Source organism: Populus alba, chromosome 5, assembly GCF_005239225.2.
Source record: "Populus alba chromosome 5, ASM523922v2, whole genome shotgun sequence".
NCBI lineage: Eukaryota > Viridiplantae > Streptophyta > Magnoliopsida > Malpighiales > Salicaceae > Populus > Populus alba.
The window spans coordinates 21,837,624-21,861,516 of record NC_133288.1 but is presented as its reverse complement, the minus strand read 5'-3'; the positions used below and the strand labels follow the sequence as shown (position 1 = coordinate 21,861,516).

The 23,893-nt window shown below is 36.3% G+C and overlaps 4 protein-coding genes and 1 long non-coding RNA gene across 8 annotated transcripts; 3 read left to right on the top strand and 2 right to left on the bottom strand.

Annotated features, from left to right (window-relative positions):
- The first annotated feature begins 364 nt into the window (after window positions 1-364).
- On the top strand, window positions 365-2,205 carry LOC118062053 (uncharacterized). The gene is made up of 5 exons (XR_004689700.2): window positions 365-459; window positions 540-610; window positions 816-857; window positions 1,229-1,277; window positions 1,676-2,205. It is a non-coding gene; the product is annotated as an uncharacterized lncRNA (long non-coding RNA).
- Window positions 2,206-4,736: 2,531 nt separating this feature from the next.
- LOC118062039 (putative HVA22-like protein g) lies at window positions 4,737-7,217 on the bottom strand. Its single transcript, XM_035075714.2, has 7 exons — window positions 6,940-7,217; window positions 6,568-6,608; window positions 6,386-6,484; window positions 6,244-6,300; window positions 6,085-6,148; window positions 5,776-5,985; window positions 4,737-5,312 (listed from the first exon to the last, which is right to left on the bottom strand). The coding sequence occupies exons 2-7, from the start codon at window positions 6,597-6,599 to the stop codon at window positions 4,893-4,895; spliced, it is 882 nt and encodes a 293-aa protein (XP_034931605.1). The 5' UTR covers window positions 6,600-6,608; window positions 6,940-7,217; the 3' UTR covers window positions 4,737-4,892.
- A 4,806-nt stretch (window positions 7,218-12,023) lies between these two features.
- On the top strand, window positions 12,024-15,198 carry LOC118062046 (protein SPA, chloroplastic). Of its 4 annotated transcripts, XR_012169999.1 has the most exons (7): window positions 12,024-12,300; window positions 12,398-12,481; window positions 12,574-12,625; window positions 12,849-13,005; window positions 13,259-13,800; window positions 13,889-13,981; window positions 14,084-15,198. XR_012169999.1 is itself a non-coding variant. In XM_073409596.1 (5 exons), exons 1-5 carry the CDS (start codon window positions 12,133-12,135, stop codon window positions 13,278-13,280), a joined length of 483 nt encoding a protein of 160 aa, XP_073265697.1. In that variant the 5' UTR covers window positions 12,024-12,132; the 3' UTR covers window positions 13,281-15,195. The 4 variants fall into 4 exon arrangements, 1 of the variants encoding a protein (XP_073265697.1); XR_012170000.1 differs by having other exon boundaries at window positions 12,574-12,613; window positions 13,889-15,195; XR_012169998.1 differs by having other exon boundaries at window positions 13,889-15,193.
- A 591-nt stretch (window positions 15,199-15,789) lies between these two features.
- LOC118062036 (endoglucanase 2) lies at window positions 15,790-19,119 on the top strand. Its single transcript, XM_035075710.2, has 6 exons — window positions 15,790-16,255; window positions 16,586-16,869; window positions 17,234-17,668; window positions 17,992-18,130; window positions 18,252-18,418; window positions 18,539-19,119. The coding sequence occupies exons 1-6, from the start codon at window positions 16,045-16,047 to the stop codon at window positions 18,872-18,874; spliced, it is 1,572 nt and encodes a 523-aa protein (XP_034931601.1). The 5' UTR covers window positions 15,790-16,044; the 3' UTR covers window positions 18,875-19,119.
- A 2,234-nt stretch (window positions 19,120-21,353) lies between these two features.
- LOC118062043 (cytokinin riboside 5'-monophosphate phosphoribohydrolase LOG1) lies at window positions 21,354-23,893 on the bottom strand. Its single transcript, XM_035075718.2, has 7 exons — window positions 23,623-23,893; window positions 23,119-23,216; window positions 23,006-23,036; window positions 22,786-22,885; window positions 22,488-22,558; window positions 21,920-22,063; window positions 21,354-21,826 (listed from the first exon to the last, which is right to left on the bottom strand). Exons 1-7 carry the CDS (start codon window positions 23,749-23,751, stop codon window positions 21,731-21,733), a joined length of 669 nt encoding a protein of 222 aa, XP_034931609.1. The 5' UTR covers window positions 23,752-23,893; the 3' UTR covers window positions 21,354-21,730.

The following is a 23,893-nucleotide window of genomic DNA, read 5'->3' as shown; positions in this document are numbered from 1 at the left end:
AGCTGGAGCATGGGGGGAGAATTTTACTTCAGTGCATGTATTTTGTTAAAATCGTGAAATCGGCCCAATTTCAACGATTTCACTCATTTTCGATTTTTTCAAACGATTCAGCACGTAAAGCATGTTTTGACTCTTAAAATCGAACGATTTTACGAGTCAAAACGCGATTTTAACAACCTTGCTTCCGGGTACTACTTCTCTGGGTTTTATGCCAAATCAGTTACTACTTCAATGCTCCATTGCGGAAAATTCTAGCCATAGAGAGTACAATAAGGGTGTCCCAGAAAAACATTGATGCTGTAGCCTACAGTTTTTATACAGCATGATGTGTGATCTTGTTTCTTTAAGATAGAAATCATAAACTTTGTTTGGTGCAGGCAGGGTGCGAAAGGTGATGAGATTATTGAAGCTCTCATTGCTAACAGTGCAACATTTGAGAAGAAAACAGCATTTTCTCAAGTAGGTTTGCTGTTTAATAAATGAAATTTTGGTCGGCCAAAAAGTCATTAATTGATATGCTGTGTCCCGTGTGGTTGCAGGAGAAATATAGGATTAAGAAGGAAAAAAAATATGCCCCTAGAGTGCTTTTGAGGTGACCTTCTGCTAGAAGGTAATCTCTTGCTTCATCGCTCATGAGTTTATCTTTTTCATTACCTTGCTGGAATTGGCTGAATTGCTAACTTGAGTCCTGTTTTGTACTTCTATGATAAGCTTCATCATGAAAGAAGTGACTTTAAAATTTGATGAATATTGTGTGAAAATGTTCGGTCACCTGATTTTATACACTGACATATTATCATTCTTGTTTATTTCAGCATATGCGAGGCTTACTTCAAGAAATACCCAAATAGAATCGGGTACTTTTATATTCTAATTAACTACATGATTTATTTTATTTGATTTTGGTTTATAAAAATATTCATTATTCAGGATTTTGTTAGTTAGTTTGATATGATTTTGAAGCATTTTATTTTATCATGCTATATTTATTCTCTTGAAGTTGAACATTGCAAGAGAGATTATCTAGCTTAGGGTTTTTAAGTAGTTATATGACATGGTTCAAGCAAAAATAAAATTACATCATAGGTGATGGAAGAGTGAAAGATCATAGCAACAAATACCAGCATGACCATTTGGGTATCTTAGATCAATTACCTTAATAATGTTCTTGATTTAAGGTGTCAATATAAATTGGTTCTTGATTTATTTGCCTACTTGGTTTGTTCAGTTATCTCGTTCTGATGGAAGAAGATATTACCAGCCTTCCATGCTTCCAGGTACACAAATCTGGGAATTTCTTTGAAATCTCTGTGGTATCCTTTCCCAAATTCAGTGATACTTTCTAGGTGGCTATTTTGTGTGTGCTTGGTATTGTGATACAAAATGCTTTTCGCTTGAAAATACATTAAAATAATTTTTTTTAAAATTTTTTTTGTATTATTTTTTACAATAACACATCAAAATCATCGGAAATCATAGAAAAAATAATTAATACAGTGCCTTTTCAAGCCAGACACATTTTTAAAATGCACCCAAGCGCAAAAACAATTAGTGTTGGCTGCAAAACCAAACACTTCTTGCAATAATGATGAGAGGTATCAACTATCAAGTGTGGAGCTTTAAAAGTTGTTGAAATGTATTGATATCTGACGTAATGCCTTTTTCACAAGAGCAGGATATTGGTTCCCCTCGATACAAAATGACTATTAGAAGCACCAATGGACCCCTTGTCTGTGTATCTCTTGAGGTAACATTCACAACAGATGTGCAGTTTCATAACGCCCACTAGATGATGTTCGTAGCAAATCCAAACAAGGCAAGGATGTAACTGCTGAGCATGTTGAACCAATGGATACAACTGCTTGGAACAGTATTCAATGCAGAGAGCAAGATGCAGTGTTGTCTTCAGAGTGTCAGGGTAGCAAAAACAGTTGTGAGACATTCAGCTCACTAACTTTAGAAGCATCTGGGATTTATAAGTTAATTCGTAGACCACGCAAATTAAATATTGGAAGCTTCAAATTGGCTTCATAACAGTTTACTAATTTGTAGTTTTGCTCCTCCACATGCACTTCTATACACTTGTTCTTGCGTTTGGTTATATGGGGAAGGAAACTTGACTAACCTGTTTGAATGTGATCCATCCTGTTGCAGATTATTGATTATTATTGGTTCCCAACAGATGATTCAGTCAGCGTTTCAGAATTGTGGTTTGATAGTTTCTCTTAAAACTTTGTTTGATTCATTAAGTTCTGGTTTTTGAAATATCTGGATCTGCCATGAGGAATCCGGAGGCTTAACTTATCACCGCTGACCTTCGTATTGTTTATCACAAGCTATACCACTGACATCGAGGATTGTTTTCCTCTTGGATGGCCTCCTCGTCGCTTCTGCAATGAACGTCAAGAGAAGTTCATAGTGTAAATGAAAATCAGGCAGGAGGCCTTTCAAGATGCCCGGAAGGGTAATTTTATATCCCCTCCACTTTTGCAAGTCTAAATTTTACAGCTGGATTTTTTCTCTCCCTTTAATGGCAATGATTTTAATTTTTTAAAAGATTAGTGACTATGTTGGCGCTGCCCAGCAGAATCTAATCATCAGGCAACGCCATGTGAAGGACCGTATCTCGGCCTTGGGTCTCTATGTTGGGCTTGGAGATTCAAGAGCCAGTGGACGTTTAACCATCTACCTGTTCGTGTTGATCAGCTACCCAGACAATCCTTGTTGGAAAAATGGGCCATTTTCTCGACAGCTCTGTAGTGTTAATGGGTTATAATTTATCGTCCGTTTGTTTTTGCGTTTCAAAAATATTTTTAAAAAAATTTAAATTTTTTTTATTTTTTTATTAATTTCAAATTAATATATTTTTTTGTGTTTTCAAATCATTTTGATATGCTGATATTAAAAATAATTTTTTTAAAAAAATAAAAAAACATCATTAACATGCATTTTAGTACGAAAAACTATTTAAAAAGTAACCGCAACCACACTATTAAAGAAGCTCAATAGCTGAGGGTGTGGCTACTGGGCTCTTGCATCCGTCAGCAGCCTAATCTTCTAATTATCACTGAATTCCGCAAAAAATCATTTTATTTTTCATGCCATATTCCGAAGAATTTCCATATCCTGATTACTCCTCTTCTGGGGTAACAATTGAGAGCAGGCTTTTATTATCAAGATTAAAGTTCACATCGCAACAGTGCAGCAAAGCAGCTTGCAGAAGCTGTCCTCATCACCGAGAGTGAGTGTGCTCACCATCTCTGGATAAACAGCAGTCCACTGCAAAATATCATTTGCCCTAAAGGAAGGCTTTTAGCCTCCTAGTTCGCTTAACAATACCTCCCCGAAAAGGAGACTTTACCGTAAATACTGAGCCCTTTTTACATGGCAGTGGAGTTCCATCCCAGATACTGACTCTACTAGCAGACCAATGAACTGTAGGCAGTACTTAGCGAGGCGCGCTCGAAGTTTATTGAATAAAAATTATTAAAGCACGTAATCAAGCCCGTGCTAATACTAAATTATCCAGTAATCATAAGCCAAACCATTTACAAATCGTACCTTGTGCACGTCAAAAGTTTTTCAAATTCATGAAAGTCCTTCCTTTAGGTATTGTTACCGTTATAATTATTTTCGATATGCATTGGAGGAAAAGTCAATGGCATGCTAGAAAATTTTGATTTACTGTTTTGAATCAGGGAAAGTTCAATTTATAACAGCCCTTCCTTTTACCCTAAAAAAAAAATAAATAAATAAAGATCCTGTGTTTGTCCTCCTTACCTTTCAAGGAAGCGGCCTTCACCTAGCTTGTTATTTTTCTACTATTGATATTAAATTGCTTAAGCAGACAGCATCATCAAATAGCATGATCAGGCATTTCACTTTAGTTGAGCCTAAAATAGACATTGGAACTGCAATCTTTCAAGACTCTTGATGCCTTTGCTTTATGTTGAGGCTTTGTGGTTGTGCCATCCACCAAATTTCCGTCGAGCATGCTCCATCATGAGATATCAAAATCTCACCATGCTGTGTCAATTTACAGAGGTCGATACCAATCCACAGCTCTAGTTCATGTCATAGATTAGGTCCATATGGCATGTAGCCTCCACCGAAACGCAGATTATACTGGTCGATATTAACTTTTGGGAGTGTAGTTGTATTATATTGTTTTAAAAATTTTGAATTTTTTAAAAAACTTTCATATTAATAATTTTTTTTAGTAATTTTACTAGTCCAAAATAAAAATATAATAATAAAAATATATTATTTTAATATATTTTTAAATAAAAATATTTTAAAAAACATCTTATACCAACACATCAAGCATCATCTTTGGTTAAATGATAAATCAAAATCAAACTTTGATAGCAACCGTAATCAAACCATCAACAGTGAAATTTGTTAGCCTCAACAACCGGATCTCTAACCCGCCACCATACCTAAAGCAACATTTTCATTCGAACCGACCTACTTAGAATATTCTTTAACATGAAAAAATTCATAGCAATTCTCTTTGGTAACCTGGTATACGTGCACTCTCTTTAGAGTGCTAAGTCTGCTTGAATGGGTGAATCATGGTCAACCACATGAGTTCATCACAGGTGTCATGCAATTATTTGAACTTGCTTTATATACCATTTTCAACGGCTTAAATTTTCGTAATTATTTCATCACTTTTTAGGGTTGCATCAATCAGCTCTTAATTAACCCAAGACCCTTACATTTGCCAACTTGAGTTCAAAAAATAAAGCAACAAATGGAATTAGTAAACAGAAGGTGACAAATTTACAGCAATGTCACAAAGGATCCAATACCCATCACCATCAACCAACTGATTACATGCTAGTTCTGAGTGCTAAAATTGGGGGGGAGGGGGGAGCTGACACCGCTCTTCAACGGTTTGTTCCAGAACGGGTTTTCCTCAATCTGCCACGTGTAACCCGCATTGTTTGCTCCATCACAGTCTCCTTTGGTGCAGTGTTTTCATTTTCATTTGCTGAAGATGATGGCGGCGCTTCTTCAGTCTCCGCCGCTTCTTCCTCGGTTGGTTTAGGTTCGCTGGAAACCTCAGACGCAGCAGCATTTTCTTTTTGGGCATTTGAAGAAGCTGTTGCAGGAACCGCTGCTTCAAGTACTTTTGAAGGACCTGCTGCCACCTCTGCCACTTCCATTTGGTTTTGACTTGAAGACGTGCTAGAAGTGGGAGATGGAGGTTCCTCGGTCTCTGCTTGTGCAGGAGTTGCTTGGCGGTTTGTAGAAGGTTGACGACTGGGAGGAGGAGGCTGGCGAACCCTGGCACCTTGCTGTTGTGGCTGTGATTTAAACAGTCAAAATAAGTACAAAACTGATAGTGTAACAGCATGTATAACTCAACAAGACAGCACGGATCATTTCAATCACCACTCCACAATTGCAGCTTCCCATCTCCTACATGCAAGGTTCAAAATGGACAGGTCATATTTAATTCCACGTTATTTACTAGCCGCGCAGCGATTCATCAATTGATGCTGATAGATCCTTGTCAAACCTCAAAGACAAGTAGAGTTGGTCATGCCACGAAAGACAGCTACATGATTGCATCTTATAAACCAGAGAGAGAACACCTTTCAACTATAATTTACATGCCCCTATAAGCAGTCCATATTTGAATACATCTATTGGATTGCACCTTACTTTGGTTGGCTAGTTTAATTTACATGCCCCTATAAGCACAATGAAACTGTATATAAGAGATAATGGCAAGAGTATAACATCATATACTCCTAATTACATTACCTGAGCAGCGCGAGGCCTTGGTGTTGACTGTGCAGCAATATACTGCAAAACATCAAAAACTCTCGTCTGACCATAACTTGCAACTCTTTGCCAATATACAACTGCCATATCTCCAGCCCTTGTTCTCAGTTCCAACAAGCTGCGATCTATTTCATTCTCATGCTTCGCAACATATGGTCTGAAGAAGGAATCATACACGTAGCTAGTTCCCTGAAACAGAGAAAACAGGAGGGGCAATTAAAATGAAGATTAGGATAGGATTTAAATACATGAGCAAAACATTCTAATCAGCACTTTATAAATGCAAACCTTAGTTTTAGGGTACCACAAGTATATGTAAAACGCCAACTTAGCTTCACTGTACATTGGAACCCTTCAAGACACCACCAAGACAGAAAACAAAATGAAAATGCCAATTGACATGTTGAACACAAAAATTGCATCTAGATTCAAGCTAAGAATCAATACCATGAAATAAAAGCATCTCCAAATTTCTCACAAACTGTCAAAACAGCCACCAAAATCCTGCAACCATAGAGGAAATGAAACCCACTTCTAGCACTGAAAAATACACTCAAACATTCACAAACATCAAATTACAGTGTAATACCAATACTGGCACCAGAAGCGAAGATGCTCAATCTCCGGCTTATTCAATTCAACCGTTTTATAGCACTCATAAGCTGGATAAGCATAGCCAAAAATCATCCTGCCAATACATTGTAACCATTTTAGTTCTCATATCTAAAGTTCAAATGCGAAAAAGAATTAATTAGGTCGCCGGAAACATACACAAGCCCTCTTGTTAGAAATGATCCAATCATCTTGTATACCTATCACGCACAAAAAAGAGTGAATTGCTTAAAATACAAAGCAGAAAATAGATATATCAAAAATTCAATTTTACCAAAAAATTAATACCTTTTTATGACGATTAAAAACCTGGAATTCAATTATCTAAAACTACACTTGATTTCTATCAAAATCGAAAACAAAAACAGAATTATACTAAAAACAGCTACAAAAATTAGGCTAAAATCCAACCGCAATGCCAATATCCTCTCCAAAACAAAACTTAAAACCGCAACGATCTATCTAGTATAAAAATACAATGCCATTCAGATAATATTACAAAAAAAATAATAAAATATGAATATTTAATACCTTTTTAAGACGATTTTTATTATCGCGAATTTAATTTGAGGCGCACACACAGAAAAAAGAGTGATATCAAAAAATGTGAGTTAGTAAAGAGCACAGAACGAGTTCGAGAGATCGAGAAATGGAAAAGGATGTCGAGACTCCTCCGTAGGGAAATACCGGCGCCGCCGTTTTACGACAGCGAACCGTTAGGATGTCGGCTTGGCGATAGAGATAGAGAGCTAGAGAGAAAAAATAGAGGAGGGGGAAGCGAGAGAGTGAGAGAGCAGCAGAGTCGTTTTTAAAGCTTTTAATTTTAGCCGCAGAGAGAGAGATGTTTTTGTGTGATCGAGATACACGAGGATGGTGTGGCCGTTAGGGCTCGATCACCGTTAATATGAACGGATTGGTTACGTGTTCTAGAATCTGAGAGGGTTTAACAAGTGTAAAGTAACGTTGTTGTATGCTATCGCTTCTCTTTTAAGTTTGAATTTTTTTTACTATTTGATTACGTGTAAGGACGACAGGACTGTCATCTACGGGTATATAGCAAAATAAAGTTTAAGGTAGATTTTATTTTAGCCCCTGTAGATTTCTCATAATTTCACTTTGACCTCTTTAATTAAACTTCGTACTATAATCCTTTATTCCTTGTAGTTTCGAGAAGGTTTCACCTTGTTTTTTTTTATATATATAGTTAATGGAAACAAATTGCGAGACCATTATTTGATTTATATATTTTTAGTGGTTTTGAATTTTACGATTTGTTTTTGCAAAGCATTGTCATGAATATGGATTAAGTGTGGAAGGGAAATTTTACAGATATTATCATATCTATAAAAATAAGTATTTTTTTTTTAAGTTTTCATCACTTATTTAATATAAAATATTACTTTAAAAGCATCTGCATTTATATTCTTTAATTCTTAACTAAATTTTAATTAAAATAACTAAAATTTTATTTTTAAAAAGCTATCATATTTATACCGGTTATGATATAAAATGACAAGTATTATTTTGTTATTTTTTATATATGTGTGTAAGTGGTTTACTATGCTAGTCTTCTTCAATGATAAATGATCTTCTATTAAAGTGATTATAGCAAACGCTACTTGTTTTCTTAGGATATGTTTGGGAACGCGGTGCAAACCGCGTTCCCTTGAAATTTGAATTTTTTTTTTTACTAAAATTGAGTGCGGTTTGTACTTTTTGGATCGTTTTGATATGTTGATGTCAAAAATTATTTTTAAAAAATAAAAAACATCATTTACATACATTTCGGCACGAAAAGTTATTTGAAAAGCAACCGCTACCACACTTTCAAACACGCTCTTACAAGAATATAAGAAATGTCGATATTGTTAATTAGAGTAATATTTTTGATATTATTAGAATTGAATTTTAATTAGTCTTATAATGTTTACTATATATTTCACACAACTGAAATTAAAGAGGCATTTAAAAAACTATCAATGCTCTAGGTAAAATATATTTATGCTATCTATGATAGCTAAAGGGCTTTATTAGAGAGCATGGATGTGGATGCAGGCTTGTGGAAGATTATAAGATTGAATTTCAATTTTTAGGAACCAATATGCAACATGCATGGAATTACAGGGACTAAAAAATAGTTTATCCATTGCTAAAGAGGTGTGTTGACTTTAGTCAGAATGCATTTGCTTCCGGATCTGAACCATTTAATCTAATCGTGAGCCACGTGACCTAAGACAATCACCAGCCAGTGTTATTATCATTACTATATGCAAAAGTGTGAAAGAGAATAAATTGCCTATTAATGAGTAAAGTATTTAATCGTTTATGGATAAGAAAAAAACTCTAGAAGATTACAAAGTGGGGTCTCTAGAATAACGTTAGCCTCCCCTATTATTTTTAAAATGCTATCGTGCCCTCCTTTCTTGAGGTGAAGGTTCAATTCAGTCCTATTCATTTCACTCTTTTTGGCTCTTTGCTTTCCCTTTACTCCCGCGTGAAAAATACTAAAGTGCTTTGCCTCCTATCAAGAATCTTGCATGTTTTAATTAGATCTATAACATTAACTTTACGGCTAATTATATATTTAAAAATACGAGTACGACTATAGTAAAATCTGCATTCATGAAATATTGTTAATCTGGAAACGTGAATTGCATCGCAGTTGAGCTTGCATTTTCCAATGAGCTCGCGTTTTCAAATTAACTCTAAATATACATAACATAGTTTTATTTTTCTCCATACTTTATTCTATTGTCTGTTCAGAAATGGCATTGGATTATAGTCTCTGAGGGTGGTTTGGGTAGAATTTCTTCGCTATGGAGTAAATAGTAATTCTCCCACTTTAATTTACACCGTTCAATTTGTAAGGGAACCAGTCACTACACCAACTGACATCAAACTAATCTCTTGTTAATTTATTTCTTAATTGCTTTCTTGTCGATACGGATTATCAAGCCCACTATTTCATATATGGTATTGTCCAATAATTTGAAGCATGACATATAAAGCACTTGCAGTGATAATATGGCACCAAGTTTAGTTTTTTTTTTGGCAGGCCCGTGTGGGAAGCGCTTTAAATCTTGCTCATGGAACTTTAGTTGCCCGAATTCATTCTTGTTGAGTGCCCATTAATTTTTCATCTACCAAGAACGTCTATAGGTTCTTGATGCCTGCTTGGTGATGTGAGTTAATTTTGAGATGGCATTCACTGGCTAAGTGGGTTAGTACACAATATAAATAACACCATTCAATATAAATAACACCATTCAGTTAATTATTTTGAGAAATATAGTTTAATTGATCAGTTTTTGAGTTTGTTTTTTTTAAAATTACTAATTTAAATTCCATATATCTTAGGGTTATTATTAATCACTTACATGGTCATTAACTTCAGGACTATAAGATTAGTCAAGATAGTATACGCAAGCTATTCCGGATATCAACATGAATTTTTAAAAAAAAAAAATATATAGATTCCTAACTTATTAGTTGACCCCGTTTAATAAATTCAATAAAACAACATTATTTTAACTAAAAACAATCGATTCAAGTTATCTTGGTAATCCATAAATTAATCCAATAATCGATAGGTTGTTACCATTGTAAATTATGATAATAAGGATCACTTTTATTCAGCACAATGTGACCTCTCCTTTAAGGCTCCCAGCCGGCAGATGACTTTTGCTTTGTCAGCTTTAATTGGTTCCTATCGTTTCATTTTCGAGCCCTAACTGTACTGAAAGGTGATATCTGTTAATTTATCTATCATCACACATGGGCAGATAGATAGTCATTTACTTATATCTAGTGCTGTGAGGGTGGATGGATTGACCAGCCAGTGCCTCTACTCACCTTAAGCACCTACTTGGGGCCATATGGTCCACTGGACAAGAGCCACTATGCGCCTTTAATGGAACGTCATGGGCAAAGCTCAGTCCATATTCCACCAAAAACAGGGTAGGAAGCAAACCGACATGGTGCATGTGTTTGAGCACCGAGGATTGGCTAACCAAGGAAAATGTTCTTTGATGAGCACAGTCTTCACTTGAAATACCAAGAAATGGCATCGAAGACCATGTACCTAGCTAGAACAGTGGTGCTACTGTGTGGGAAATAGGCAAAACTTGTGACACTAGTCCTCATCTTTGCACAACGCCTGATCTGTCCCTCAGGGCATGGGAGATCGATGGCGTGTCAACTGCAAGCAAACCAAAAGAAAAACTCATAAAAGTAGCCATTGTTGAGTAGTGAAGAACCAGGGGAAAAGCCAGGAGAGACCTCAGGGACGATAGAGGATAAAAGGAAGCATGTGGGGAGGGAAGCTTCCAAGGCCTAGGATTCTACGTTTCTCAAAGTAAATATGCTGGTCCATCACCACGTCCATTCTTAAGGGACAAGGGTCCAATGCCATGAGACCCAATTCAACATCATGGTCATTCTCTCATGTGCGTCTAATTATTTCTGCTTGGTGGTGTGTCCCTGTCACTCTCATTTCTCACTCTTTCCCAGCGCTCTCTCCCCCGGCACGCACACAATGATAACGGTAAAATAAAATGAATGCTTTGTGCTTGCCTGTATATCATATCCAGGAGTGTTGAATTCATAACTCGCTAGAATAATATTATTTTATTGTTTTCGGTTCATTTTATATCTTAATGTAAAAAATTAATCTCTTACAAATAAAAATAATAATTTTAATATATTTTTAAATAAATTTTTTTTTTAAAAGTCATCATATTCGTACAATTATTCTTCTACTCAATGCCAAGGTCAAAATAAGACGACCCATTGCGTTTATTTTTATGGCCGTTGGTCGTGGGATTGGCAACAATCTCCCCGTGATGTGTTCAACAACTATTCAAGGTCAACTATTCGTGGCATTAAAGAAATCACCCTCCACTAAAAGAATTATTACAAAGAAACCAAACCACCCAGCTACAGGAATCTGCCTGAGCAGCTAGCAGTAAGGCTAGATTTTGCTACACCAATCAAACTATTTTACTCCACGAGAATCTAGTTCATATAATAATTTTCGGGTAACCCACTGATTCTCAATCAGACAGTTTAATGATTAATATCTAGGTCTTCTAATGAATTTAGAAATGAAAAATGACTTTTTTTTTAATTTTTATTATTAAACTCAGCCTGATTTAATGGGTCAATTAGATAATTTATGAATTTAAAATCTGACATGATCTAAAATTTAAATTAAACTAGTTGAGAATTAATAGAATTTAAATATAATTGGAATTAAAAAAAAAACTTGAAAAAAACGAAACGCTTAGTATTGAATTAACTCTGCTTAACTTGCCCTGTGATAGACCTAATAACTTTGAGGATCTCCTGATAAATAAACAAACGAAATCCCACTCATCGAGTTGGGTTGCGAAACTCTGATTTGAAATCCACATGTTAGAATCTCAGAGGCTTTGGGCCGTTGAGCACCGAAGTCACAAGCTCATGGGCTCTGAGAAATAGTCCAAAAGTCAAAAAAGAAAAAGAAAAAAAATATTCTCCATAGAATGAATGCCACGTGGACAGTGTGTCTGATGGACAACTCACTCCACTCACAACTGTCTGGTGGTTGATGCTTAAAGCAGTCCCCGGTCCCCCACATATCCAAAACTCCCAGAGGCACCCGCCAGGCTGCAATTGACGAAGCTCTAGCATGCTATCCACAGAGGCAGCCAGTCCATTGAAAATTGGAGAAAACAAGAAACAGAAATGCCAGTAGCACCTTCAATCCCTCGTCTTCACTCACCATTTCTATGTTGCCATCTTCAAGAAATTTCTTCTTCTTCATTGTCATCCTTCAAGTCTCCAAGAAACAATCATCAACGGTCACCAGTATCTCATCCATGCATCAGAGCTGTTGATCTTGATCAGAACACGGTTCTTTCTCTATCCTTATCTCCGTCCTAAATTTTTAACATGTTGTAGCAATGTTGTAAATAGTGTTAATTCTGGAAAAAACAAAAAACATAACCAGATAGTTGCAATTTCTGTCGGGGTCGTGAGCATTGCTGTTGGGATAGGCATTCCAGTTTTCTATGAAAGCCAGATTGATAATGCTGTAAGTTAGTCTTCTTGTAGTTGCCAATCCAGCATGATTTCATATTTCAGACACTAAGTCGTACCTTATGGTTTTGATTTATTTTGTTGCAGGCAAAGCGAGAAAATACTCAGCCATGTTTCCCTTGCAGTGGTAGTGGTGCCCGTGAGTAACAATAATCCAAATTCGAGATTTTATTTATTTATTTATGTGAGCTGCGCTGTTAATTAATTTTAATTAGAAGAAATGATGGGATGGTGAAATTCAAATTTAGATTTAAATTCAAATGAGAGTGGAGGCATAGCTGAATTTGGACGATTATATGCACATGATGTTGTCATGTTCAGATTCTGATGGTTGTTCTTTGTAACTGGATTACTTTTTACAGAGAAATGCAGATTTTGCCTGGGAACTGGCTCAGTGACAGTGGAGCTAGGTGGGGATGACAAAGAAGTCTCTCCATGCATCAATTGTGAAGGTGTAGGTTCTTTGACATGCACAACATGTCAAGGCTCTGGCATTCAACCCCGGTATCTAGATCGCAGGTACGAGTCTAGTAATCACGTCCCTTATACACAGAAAAAAACACTAATGGCTGCTTTGTATATTTAAATTACTCTAACTAATCCCATCCTTGCAAACATCGGCAAGGAAAAATCAGACATTGTTCCATAAAATTCTTGGAAGTGACAAGAAAACTGTGTCTAAACTAGTTTATCCTATCCAAGTCAGTAAGTTAGGGAATGCCTAAAGTCTGTATTGTGTTACTAACATAACTGTGTATTTTATTTTGAACAGAGAATTCAAGGATGATGATTGAAGCTCTGAAGGAGCAGTAGTTTTGAAGTTGATCCAATCAGCTTGCAATGAGAAAGACTAGATGATCAACATTCTTTGTATCAACACCTTCAGATTCCATCGTTTCTTTCACCTTCTTTTGTCTAATGTCCACAAGCTCAATTTGCTGGGAGTCAGGTGGTATTGATTCTACTGGGGAATAATGAGAAGCAGGGGTGTTCTTGTTATGATAATTGAAAGGAATTAAACAAAAAAGAAGAACAAGGGGAGATAGAGAAGAGTCACGCAAACAGAATCACATTTTCATAGCAGTGCAGCACTGCAGCTATATTAGACGGCGATTCTTGAAAATTATCAAACTAGCAATTCTTGAAAATTATCAAACTAGCAACAGCATAGATGGGGTTGCTTGGAATGATAAAACAATGCACATAGTCACAACCCTTCGAGTTTTCAAATTATCGGTATCTGATGATGTGGAAAAAACTTCAAGGATGACGTGTCTTCTTTCACATGGGAATCCTTGTGGTGCTGTTGTGAAGGTCTGTTCATGTCTGTGGCTTTGTGGACAATCCTCTACAATTATGTTATTGCTAGAGTACTGATTATTACTTTTCATCTATGGCTCAGAGGAAAGAGGCAACATGAAGAACCAAGATTCCTGACCATAAATACTGCTATCGAGCAGCTCTTGGAGATTTGAGCAAAATCGTGGAGAATCTGGTGAGGCTCACAATTACTTCACTCTCTTCAGGATCAAGTGATATACAAATTCATGTTCTTTGTTTATGGACGTCATACTGTGCTAACTTTTATCCTCTACAGTAGGAAATAGCTTTGGACAGTGTTTTACATGCGCATGGACAGATCTCAGATCCTGAACTGTGTCTGCCATATAATGCAAGCACCGTCTGTCATTTTCCTCCCACCCAACACATTGTCTCGTGATACCCCACGTCCTCAATTGCGAGAATACACATTGTCCTTTACCAACTAACTTATCTGTTTTTTGCATAGGTGGTAAATCCAATCCAGTCGGATGGTTGGCTAAGAAAAACCAAGATTTAGACTCCAATTTACACCGCGTTTTAAGTTAAATTAATCTAATCAAAATCTACTCGATTGGTTGAACTTGATTTGATCTGGACCGGTTGGATAAATACCGATAATTTTTTTAAAAAAAATTAAAGTGATGTCGTTTTAAATAAAAACGAAAAGTCAGGATCTTTTTATGTGCTAGATCCTGGGCCAGGTAGCTATGTATGTCGTGGGGGCTCAAATCGGACAACACAACGGGCTTTACAGAGTATATACACAAAGAAGCCCAATATAAGAAAAGTTTCAGGCGCAAGGCCCATGGGATTTTATATTTGGGCCAACAAATCTCCACATTACTTCAATAGAACCATGCTAATCTTCGTGGACCTCATCATTCACCACCAAGCAGTGGGTCACCGTCACACTTTACCAACTCTAATAAAAAAAAAAAAAAAAAGCAGGCTCCAATCTTGTGTCTCTTTCACTGAAATGGACACCACAACATCTGACCCCAACTTCTTGCATTGAAGCCTATACCCACCTATGGTGGTTGCTTCGAGAACACGGATCATCCACAGATCAGCTTCGAAGAATAAACAGATCGACGGTCTTTTTCAAACACCAGTTGTCGGTGACCCATTTGAACGGCCCATATCAAACCGTCCAATGGTTCAACGGCAGATATGAGTCCGTACTCCATTGACCAAGTCAGCATCCATCTCTTGCGCAAATCCGGCCCTTACGATCAGTATCCATGTTCATGAGTCGCAATGCAGAAACTTTCAAAAACTTTCTTTTTAAAAAAGAAAAAACATATTCTTTGGTCCTTGTACATTCAGTAAAGTCTCATTTCAGTCTGTACAATTTATAATTTCTCAATATTAATTTTCATCAATTATTAATTAAATAACACTCGCAAATTAACTCCATCCAAATTATGATATAAAATATATGTCGTGTCTTATCACATGCATAAGAGTATATAGGAAAGCATGAGAGAAAATACTGAAAAAGAAGTGTTTAATAAATCAAATTTTGTATTAAGTTTGTAAATTTTCAGTTTATTAATAGCTAAATTAGGACTAGCATTGAAAAATATTAAACTATGGGGTCGAAATGAAACATTGTTGAATCATAGTTTTAATAGAAAAACAACAATAATCTTGTCACATGTATAAAAGCAAGGAAGACAGTAAGAGAGAATCGGATGAAAAAGAAGGCCGTGTTTCATAGTAACAATGTTTTGGTTAATCTCGTAAACTACTCAATAGTAAATAGCTAAATTAGGATTGGTATTGAGAAATACTAAACTATGGGGACCGAAATGTACATGGTTGAATCATAGGATTAATCGGAAACAAAATCTTTTTGTCTTGAGCCAAAGATTACAAACAAAACGCTCTGATTGGGCCAAATGGCTAATATACCCTAATCGGACCTAGATCTACCTTAACCTACCTTAATTAGGATTGCTGGCGCCTAAAGCAAGCATTTCTAGCACTACAGTTTCGCTTACATGTAATAACAAACACCCCTGAACACCCAAAAGCCAGCAAAAGGCAAAAAAGAAAAGAAAAAGGAAACAAGTTGCAGAGTCATTTCTGTTTTCTCTCTCTCTCTCAAAACCCCAGATTTATTCCTGGCATCGCTCAATGCAAGCACATTGGGAGTGCCCTTTATCTTAGAATTTCATTTTCTTCAGATCTGGACGTTAAAGATTTGATCTTGATTGATTGATTTGTGTTAAAATGGGAGTGAAGCCAAGTTCTAGAGGGTGCTTTGGGTGGTTTATCGTGGCAGTAATATTGGCATTGATTGTTGGTGCCATTGTTTATACAGTTAAGAAGAAAAGTGAGAAGTCTGAAGGGCCTGCTCCAATTCCAGGGCCTCCTGGCGCTCCTGATAAGAAATATGCTGATGCTCTCAAAATTGCTACGCAATTTTTTGACATTCAAAAATGTAAGTTCTCCGCCCCGCCCCCGCCCCTTGTTTTTTTTTTCAGTCAATATAGTATAAAAGTAACTTTTTTCTTGAACACGAGTTCAATTTTGATTCTTTTAAATTAAGATGCAATGTAAGGAAGGAAGGAAATCGACTTGTGTTCAGTTTTGATTGTTGTTGTTTCGAATTGATAACACAACTTAAGATATTTTCTTGAGCTTATTCTTTGAATTTTTTAGTCTTGATAACTCCGGTCATGTCTATTTTTATTGCATTGCAAATTTCGTACCTTGTAATTACCTTATTTGTTATGATTGTTGACACTAAGATGCTGTTTGATTAATCCAGCTGGGAAGTTGGTAGACAACAAGATTAGTTGGAGAGGGGATTCAGCTCTTAGAGATGGAAGTCAAGCAAAATTAGATCTTTCAAAAGGCATGTATGATGCTGGGGATCATATGAAGTTTGGTTTGCCAATGGCTTTTACTGCTACAGTATTGTCATGGGCCATCCTTGAGTATGGAGATCAAATGAATGTAGTAAATCAGTTGGAACCGGCGAAGGATTCGCTCAAGTGGATCACTGACTACCTTATCAATGCGCATCCTGAAGCGAATGTGCTCTACATTCAAGTTTGTTCATATACCATGGCCTCTAAATGTTTCTATTTTAAGTTATGATGCCATTTGCAAGCCTTAATAAGCTATACCCAGAACCCTTACAGTGGAATAAAATTTAGGCTGATTGTCTGGAGTTATTTGAGCTCCAAAGTTTTGGCATTCTTTCATGCCATTGTCAAGGTCTTCCTTGAAATTGGACCCTTGCTGAAAAAAGATTAAACCAATCTAGTTATGTTATTTGATTAAGGTAGTAGTGATGAATCATGACGTGACCTGCAAACTTTCCCAGAGCTATGTTAGTATACTTTATTTTTTATATGCAGAATCCGACCTGTGAACTATTTAATATATATAATTGGCTATCATTTTGTAACAGGTTGGTGACCCTGATACTGATCATGGTTGTTGGGACAGACCTGAAGACATGACCGAGAAGAGGCCACTTACTCAGGTTAATACATCTTTTCCAGGGACAGATGTTGCAGCTGAAACTGCAGCAGCCATGGCTTCAGCATCTTTGGTGTTTAAATCCGACTCCACATATTCGAGCACGCTTCTTAGGCATGCTAAAGAGTTGTTTACGTTTGCCGACAAATACAGAGGTTTATATAGTGAAAGTATCCCTGAAGTTGCCACATATTACAACTCAACAGGATATGGAGATGAGCTCTTGTGGGCAGCTAGTTGGCTCTATCATGCAACGGGAGATAAATCATATCTTCAATACGTGACTGGGCAAAGTGGTAAACTCTTTGCTCAATGGGGAAGTCCGACATGGTTCAGTTGGGATAACAAACTTGCAGGAGCGCAGGTACATTCATACGAATGTTTGTATCATACTAATTTCATTCCAAGACAGAGTTATTTTCTTTTCCTTATAAATCATGCCAAAATTTACAAAATTATTGGTGTCATTTGTGTTCAATGAGTTTTCTTTCCTGAAGATACCATCTCTAAAATTTCTCAAGTCAAGATTTTCTTTTGCTTGGAATGCTTTCAGATACATATCACAGTCTAATTTCTTGGGAAACTAAGACGTGTTATACTTGGCCTTGAACTGTGAAGTAGAATACTTCAACAGCATTTGAAATCACTGTCTTTCTTAAGAGAATGATTCATTTATTTTGGATGCAGGTTTTGTTGTCCAGACTAACTTTCCTTGGCAACAAAGACACCTCAAACTCAGGCCTTCAAATGTATACGAAAACGGCTGAGGCAGTTATGTGTGGTCTCATCCCAGATTCTCCAACAGCCACAAAGAGCAGAACAGATGGTAATGTTCTTTTTCAGAGCCATCAACTTTTCTTCAGATACAAAATGGGTGGCACATGTTCAAATTTTTAATAAAATTTTATACCCAATTATTGTGGCCTCATTTCCAGTTATTGGTACAGGTGGTCTTATATGGGTCAGTCAATGGAATGCTTTGCAGCATCCCGTTGCCTCTGCATTTTTAGCTGCTCTTTACAGCGATTACATGCTTAGTTCAGGAACTGCAAAGATATCCTGCAATGGAGATTCATATAAACCTTCAGATCTTCGGAAATTTGCTAAATCTCAGGTACGATGCCCATATTTTACCTGTTTTTACTCATTATAGACTTTTAAGATGTGATGAACTACCATGTCCAAGAACCATGATACCTTGCAAACATAATAATGCAGCATTTTTCTCTTCCAGGCTGATTATGTCTTGGGAAATAATCCTATGAAAATGAGCTATCTTGTCGGTTATGGTGATAAATATCCACAATATGTGCATCATAGGGGAGCTTCAATTCCAACTGATGCAACAACTCGTTGCAAGGATGGCTGGAAATGGCTTGAAAGTAAGGAACCGAATCCCAACGAAGCAACTGGAGCACTTGTTGGTGGTCCCTTCTTAAATGAAACATTTATCAGTAATGATCGCAACAACTCAATGCAGGCGGAACCAAGCACATATAACAGTGCTCTAATTGTTGGCCTGCTGTCAGGTCTTGTCACCACTTCTTCTGTGGTTCAATCTTTCACCTGAATCAATCCTAGTATATAATTAGGTACACACTGTTTGTGTCATATTAGCTGTGATTGTGAGCTGTTCAACACAAAATAAGTGTCCATTAATTTGTTTCATTGTCATAGAATGAGGTTTGAGATCAGGTTCTAGGGCTTGGAGCTCGTTTTCCTTGTTGAGGGAGTGCCTTGAATATAAATGTTGTTCTTGCAGTGGTTTTCTGCCAATTTTGTTGGAATCGTATGGTGTTGTGCTTTTATGCTGTATATTTTGTGTCAATTTGTTGCTCCTTTCTAGTTAAAACTTCTGCTGTCGAAATTGAAAACACAAGACAAGATTTTTAAGAGCAGGGCAGCACAGCATTTGCATTATTATTATTATTATTTTATTTTTGATAAAACGAGATGAATAAAAAAAACAAAACAAAAGGAAACTTGCTCACAAATTGGAAACTAAAATTTAAGTTCTGAAAATATGTGGGGGAATCCCTTAGTCTTTAGATTAAGGTGACGTTTGTTTCATTTAAAAAGAACACGCCATGCATCAGCAGGAGAGAACCATTCTAGTTTCCCTTTTGAGAATTACGTAGGACAAATATTTGTTACAAGTTAAAGTGCCTCTCCCTCCACCCTCCTCGACGAAAGCAAGCTTGAATTCCAAGTTTGTTTGTTTTTTTTGTTTATTTTTATATTTTAAAAGTGTTTTTTTAAAAAAAATAATTTTTTTTGTTTTAAAATAGTTTTTTATATTTTCAGATTATTTTTATGTATTAATATGAAAAATAAATTTTAAAAAATAAAAAAATATATGATTTTAATATATTTTTAAACCTTTACTACAAAAAAAAAAATCATGCATTTTATTTAATAACAAGTTTTGAAGCAAAAATCTTAGCTCCGAGAAAAGTTGCATCTTCTTGAAAGATTCGGTGATATTTGTGGTACCAAGGCCATGATGACTCATACACAGGTATTGATGGAGACTCCCTCCGATTCAGCATTGTCATATACCATCAACAACTATGAATACAAAACTCCGACATAACTATCAAGTACATGCTTGTCCGAAACCAGAAATCAAAATAGGAAAAGAAGTCGAAATGGATACTCAAGTGAGCTGATTGAAAAGAAATGTCTAACAAATGCAGCAAGAGATCCATTGACAAGTATTTTATTATTAATGGCTACCAGCTACCATCGCCACCAAGAATCGTGACCCGCCATTAAAACTGTTGATCACCATGGAGTTCGAAAAGGTTCTCTCCACAGCAACTTGTAAGCAAATGTCATTGACTCATTTCCACGTGCACTAACAAGTACATTGTCCCTAGGCCTTAAATCTTATTAACAACACCAACAGAACCATCACCGAGCTTAAAGGGCAAATCAACAACACTCGGCACCATTCGGCACCATTCCTTTCCTCCTTCCTCCTCTAGTCGAGTCACTTGTCCATGGCCCTTCTTGGTACGGTCCAGGACAGGTGTCCTTGTGCCTTCAATTACTCACTTGAACAGCTTGTTCTTCCGAATCCTTTGACTCCCAAACACCCCACCTAGCTCGATTCCTGTGTGAAGCCTCCATCTTGATGACAAAAAAGTCTCATCTGTGAACCACATCTGTTTTACTTTATCACAATCCTTACGTTTGTTGGGACTTAACATTCAAGATGTTTTTTGTACGTTCAAGAAGTTCTCGAAAAGCGGTTCCGAGTAAAAAAAAAAAAACGAATTCAATTTAAACCCTTTGCTGCCTAAGAAAAATAGCAATTGCAATTACATGGCGTTTAAAGGCTATCTTAGTCTCAGCATCTCATGGAGAAGAGTCTATCAGTGTATTAATTTGGATTTGCATACTCATATCCCTTTATAATCGTGAAGATTGCGAAAAATTTGCTTAAAATCCGGTTGTTTTTCCAAACTAACACGGGTAAAAAAAGAAATTGAAAAATAGCACAACCACCGGAAAACCAGAATTGAGAAATACTCTATTCAAACAAGGTTGTGCTATATATTTTTTAAATACCACATTTCTCAATTGCGATTTTTCTACCCTTCTTATTTCCTAAATCTTTTTTATTATGTTAGTTTTTCAAAAAAAAAATTTGAAAAATCTATGCTAGCTTTTTAAAAATGTCTTAAAATCCAACTAAGACAAGGTTAATTTCCACCTATTTAGGAGTACAATAACTTTTGTTTATGGGTGTTTTTTAAAAATATATTTATCTTGAAGAAGTATTATATTAATATTTTTTAGTATTTTTTTATGATTTTGATGTGTTAATGATAAAAATAAAAACAATTATTTTAATATTTTTTAAGTAAAAAAATATTTTTAGAAAATATTTTTTTATTGTTTTATATTTTTTTTATTAGCCCATAAAAACTTCTAATACCCTTATTTATCCTTGTCTTGATTATGTCTTGAACATCCCTTCTTGAACAATCCCTTTCAATCTCCATCCATGAAAGTGATAGATAACAACCAATCAATTCAAGATATAACAACAATCTGCTCTCTCCTCTTCTTTTTCTTTTTTATTGAGCTTAACAACAAATATATAGAATTACACAATTGGTAACACCGACATAGGAAACTAGCAATATTAAAATCACTGGCCTGGTTTAGCCAGGCCAGACTCTACTTGACAAATGAAACAAACAATGACAAGAACAGGAAAGATTTTTTTTTTTTTTTTTAAATAAAATAAAAATAGCTAGCATCATGATCTGATCCACACAGCAAACTAAAAGAAACTGTGGTGGCACTTCGAGCTCACAATCGCATCTGCATGGTTGTGTGTATCTTAAAAGATTTGCTAAAATCTATGGTCAATAATTCTCCATCATGTCTAGGAGTATATATCTATCTGATCAAGTCAACGAGAGATATCAGACTTTACTGTGTAACCCAACTGCTGCCCCATCCCCCAACTTAGCTTTGACGCCACCCCAGAATGCTCTGCTTCATAATCCTGTTATCATAGGAATGGACGGTTTAGATCGTTTGACTGCTCTGATGAGTACAAACAATGGTGTTGCACGAATCACGATAAGAAAATTTGTACCTCGAGCAGGCACATGAGTTCCTGGGCAGTGTGGGCAGAAACAATAATGTGACGGGCAGCTGGTGTGATGAATCCTTCGTCGACAGCCTTGTCTATGAATGATAGCAGTGAGTCGTAGTATCCATCAACGTTCAACAACCCCACCTGAATTCAAAAAAAGTAATGTCTCTTTTACTATTTTTAGCCCCCTTACCACAGTGAATTGAAAGGTATTTTTGTTTTGTTTATTCCTGTCCATGCTTGATATTCTTGCTGCTTTTTACCACAACTCCACAGTAATTGTTCGTGAGTAATGTTAATTTGTTAAATTCTTTTCGCTTGGCAGGATAACTCGGCCAGATTAATCAAAATTGAGTTTCAATTTTAACTTTTCTTTTAAAAAAATCTTGAAATAACTTGAATCAACTCATCAGCGACTCGTGTCATCCACTAAAATGGGGTGATAACTTTGACAAAACATTCTTTTGAAGATAACTTCTTGAAAAAATCTCATAGTAACTGAGCTCCATTCTATGGTTGAAGTTCAATTTTGCATGAAATATACCATCCAAGAGAAAGTTTTCATTACCGGTTTGTCATGGATTCCCAACTGAGCCCAAGTGATGACCTCCAAGAGTTCCTCCAAGGTTCCATACCCACCTGTCGGAGAATTTTGAGTGAAATTTACTATGATGTCTGATATCCAACATGTCTTCACAGTTATATCTCGGGAATTGTAAAATCTATGAGCTCAATGATTGGCTTTCATCATGTAATAAGAAGATAACAGAAACAAGAAACTGTGGTGCACGTGAACCAGTACGAGATAATTTAACATCAACATAATTATAACTTGAAATTAATGTCTTTTAGTATGATTAAGTTACCTGGTAAGGCTATAAATGCATCAGCTTGACGAGCCATTTCAGCTTTGCGTTGGTGCATACCTGATACAGCTTTTACTTCTCCTACAGTCTCTCCTGTAATCTGAGATTATAACACTATTTAAGAAAGATTCTGTGCTCAAATGGTCTGAATATATAGACTTAGACTTGACACTCCCTGTTCTTCAAGTGATTTCAAGCAGCATGATTTTAAAGTAATTACCTCTCTTGGCATAAGAGTCTTGGGAATAACTCTGCAGCAAAAAAAGGGAAAGCGAGAACTCAAAACAAAGAGGAATGAAAGAGGGAGAGGGAGACCAGATGCTAAAGAATTACCCCAACACATGGCGGCCACCATCATAGACAGCTTGAGAGACCAAACCCATGAGACCGATGCTTCCTCCTCCATAAACCAAGTCGATGTTCCTTTCAACCTGAAAATGTTTATTTTTTTTTTAATTTGTCTAAAATCTACCTGTCCATTACAAGACAATATAATTACAACCATACTCCATTATTATTTAGATAAAATTGTTAAGTTTCCTTCCACTCTAGCAAAGCAGAACAAGCAGAGGACTCCTCTTCTCCTGAAAGGAGGAGCCCTGGTCATCTTATTCTGCTCTACTGTGCTTCTCAGCTTCTTTTATCAAACCTCAAGCAGCTTGCTCAATAGGAAAATAACAAAATATCAAATTAATTTCAAGTTCTTGACACAGGACTAGGCTCTTGAGAAAGGCATGCCCAGGTCGAAGCCCTGACAGTAACATGAGCTGATGCTTTATTTCTGCAGAGGGTAAGTACTAAGTAGCAAGTACTAGGTAGTAGTATACTGTAGCATACCAGTTGTTTGCCAAGCTGAATAGCAGCATGCTGGTAATTAGGATTCTTGCCAGGGCTGCTGCCACAGAAGACACAGACACGTCTGAATCTTGATTTCATCGAAGGCTGACGTTGTTGTTGATTTTCCATAGGTGAAAAACACTAATCGGCAATAATATGTATTGTTGGGACAAAGAGATTGAAAGAAAGATGAGGGGCTAAAGAGAACGCGTTTTGTAGTGCTGGACAAAAGGGTAGTCTGCTGCTATGTATTGAAAACAATGGCCAAAAG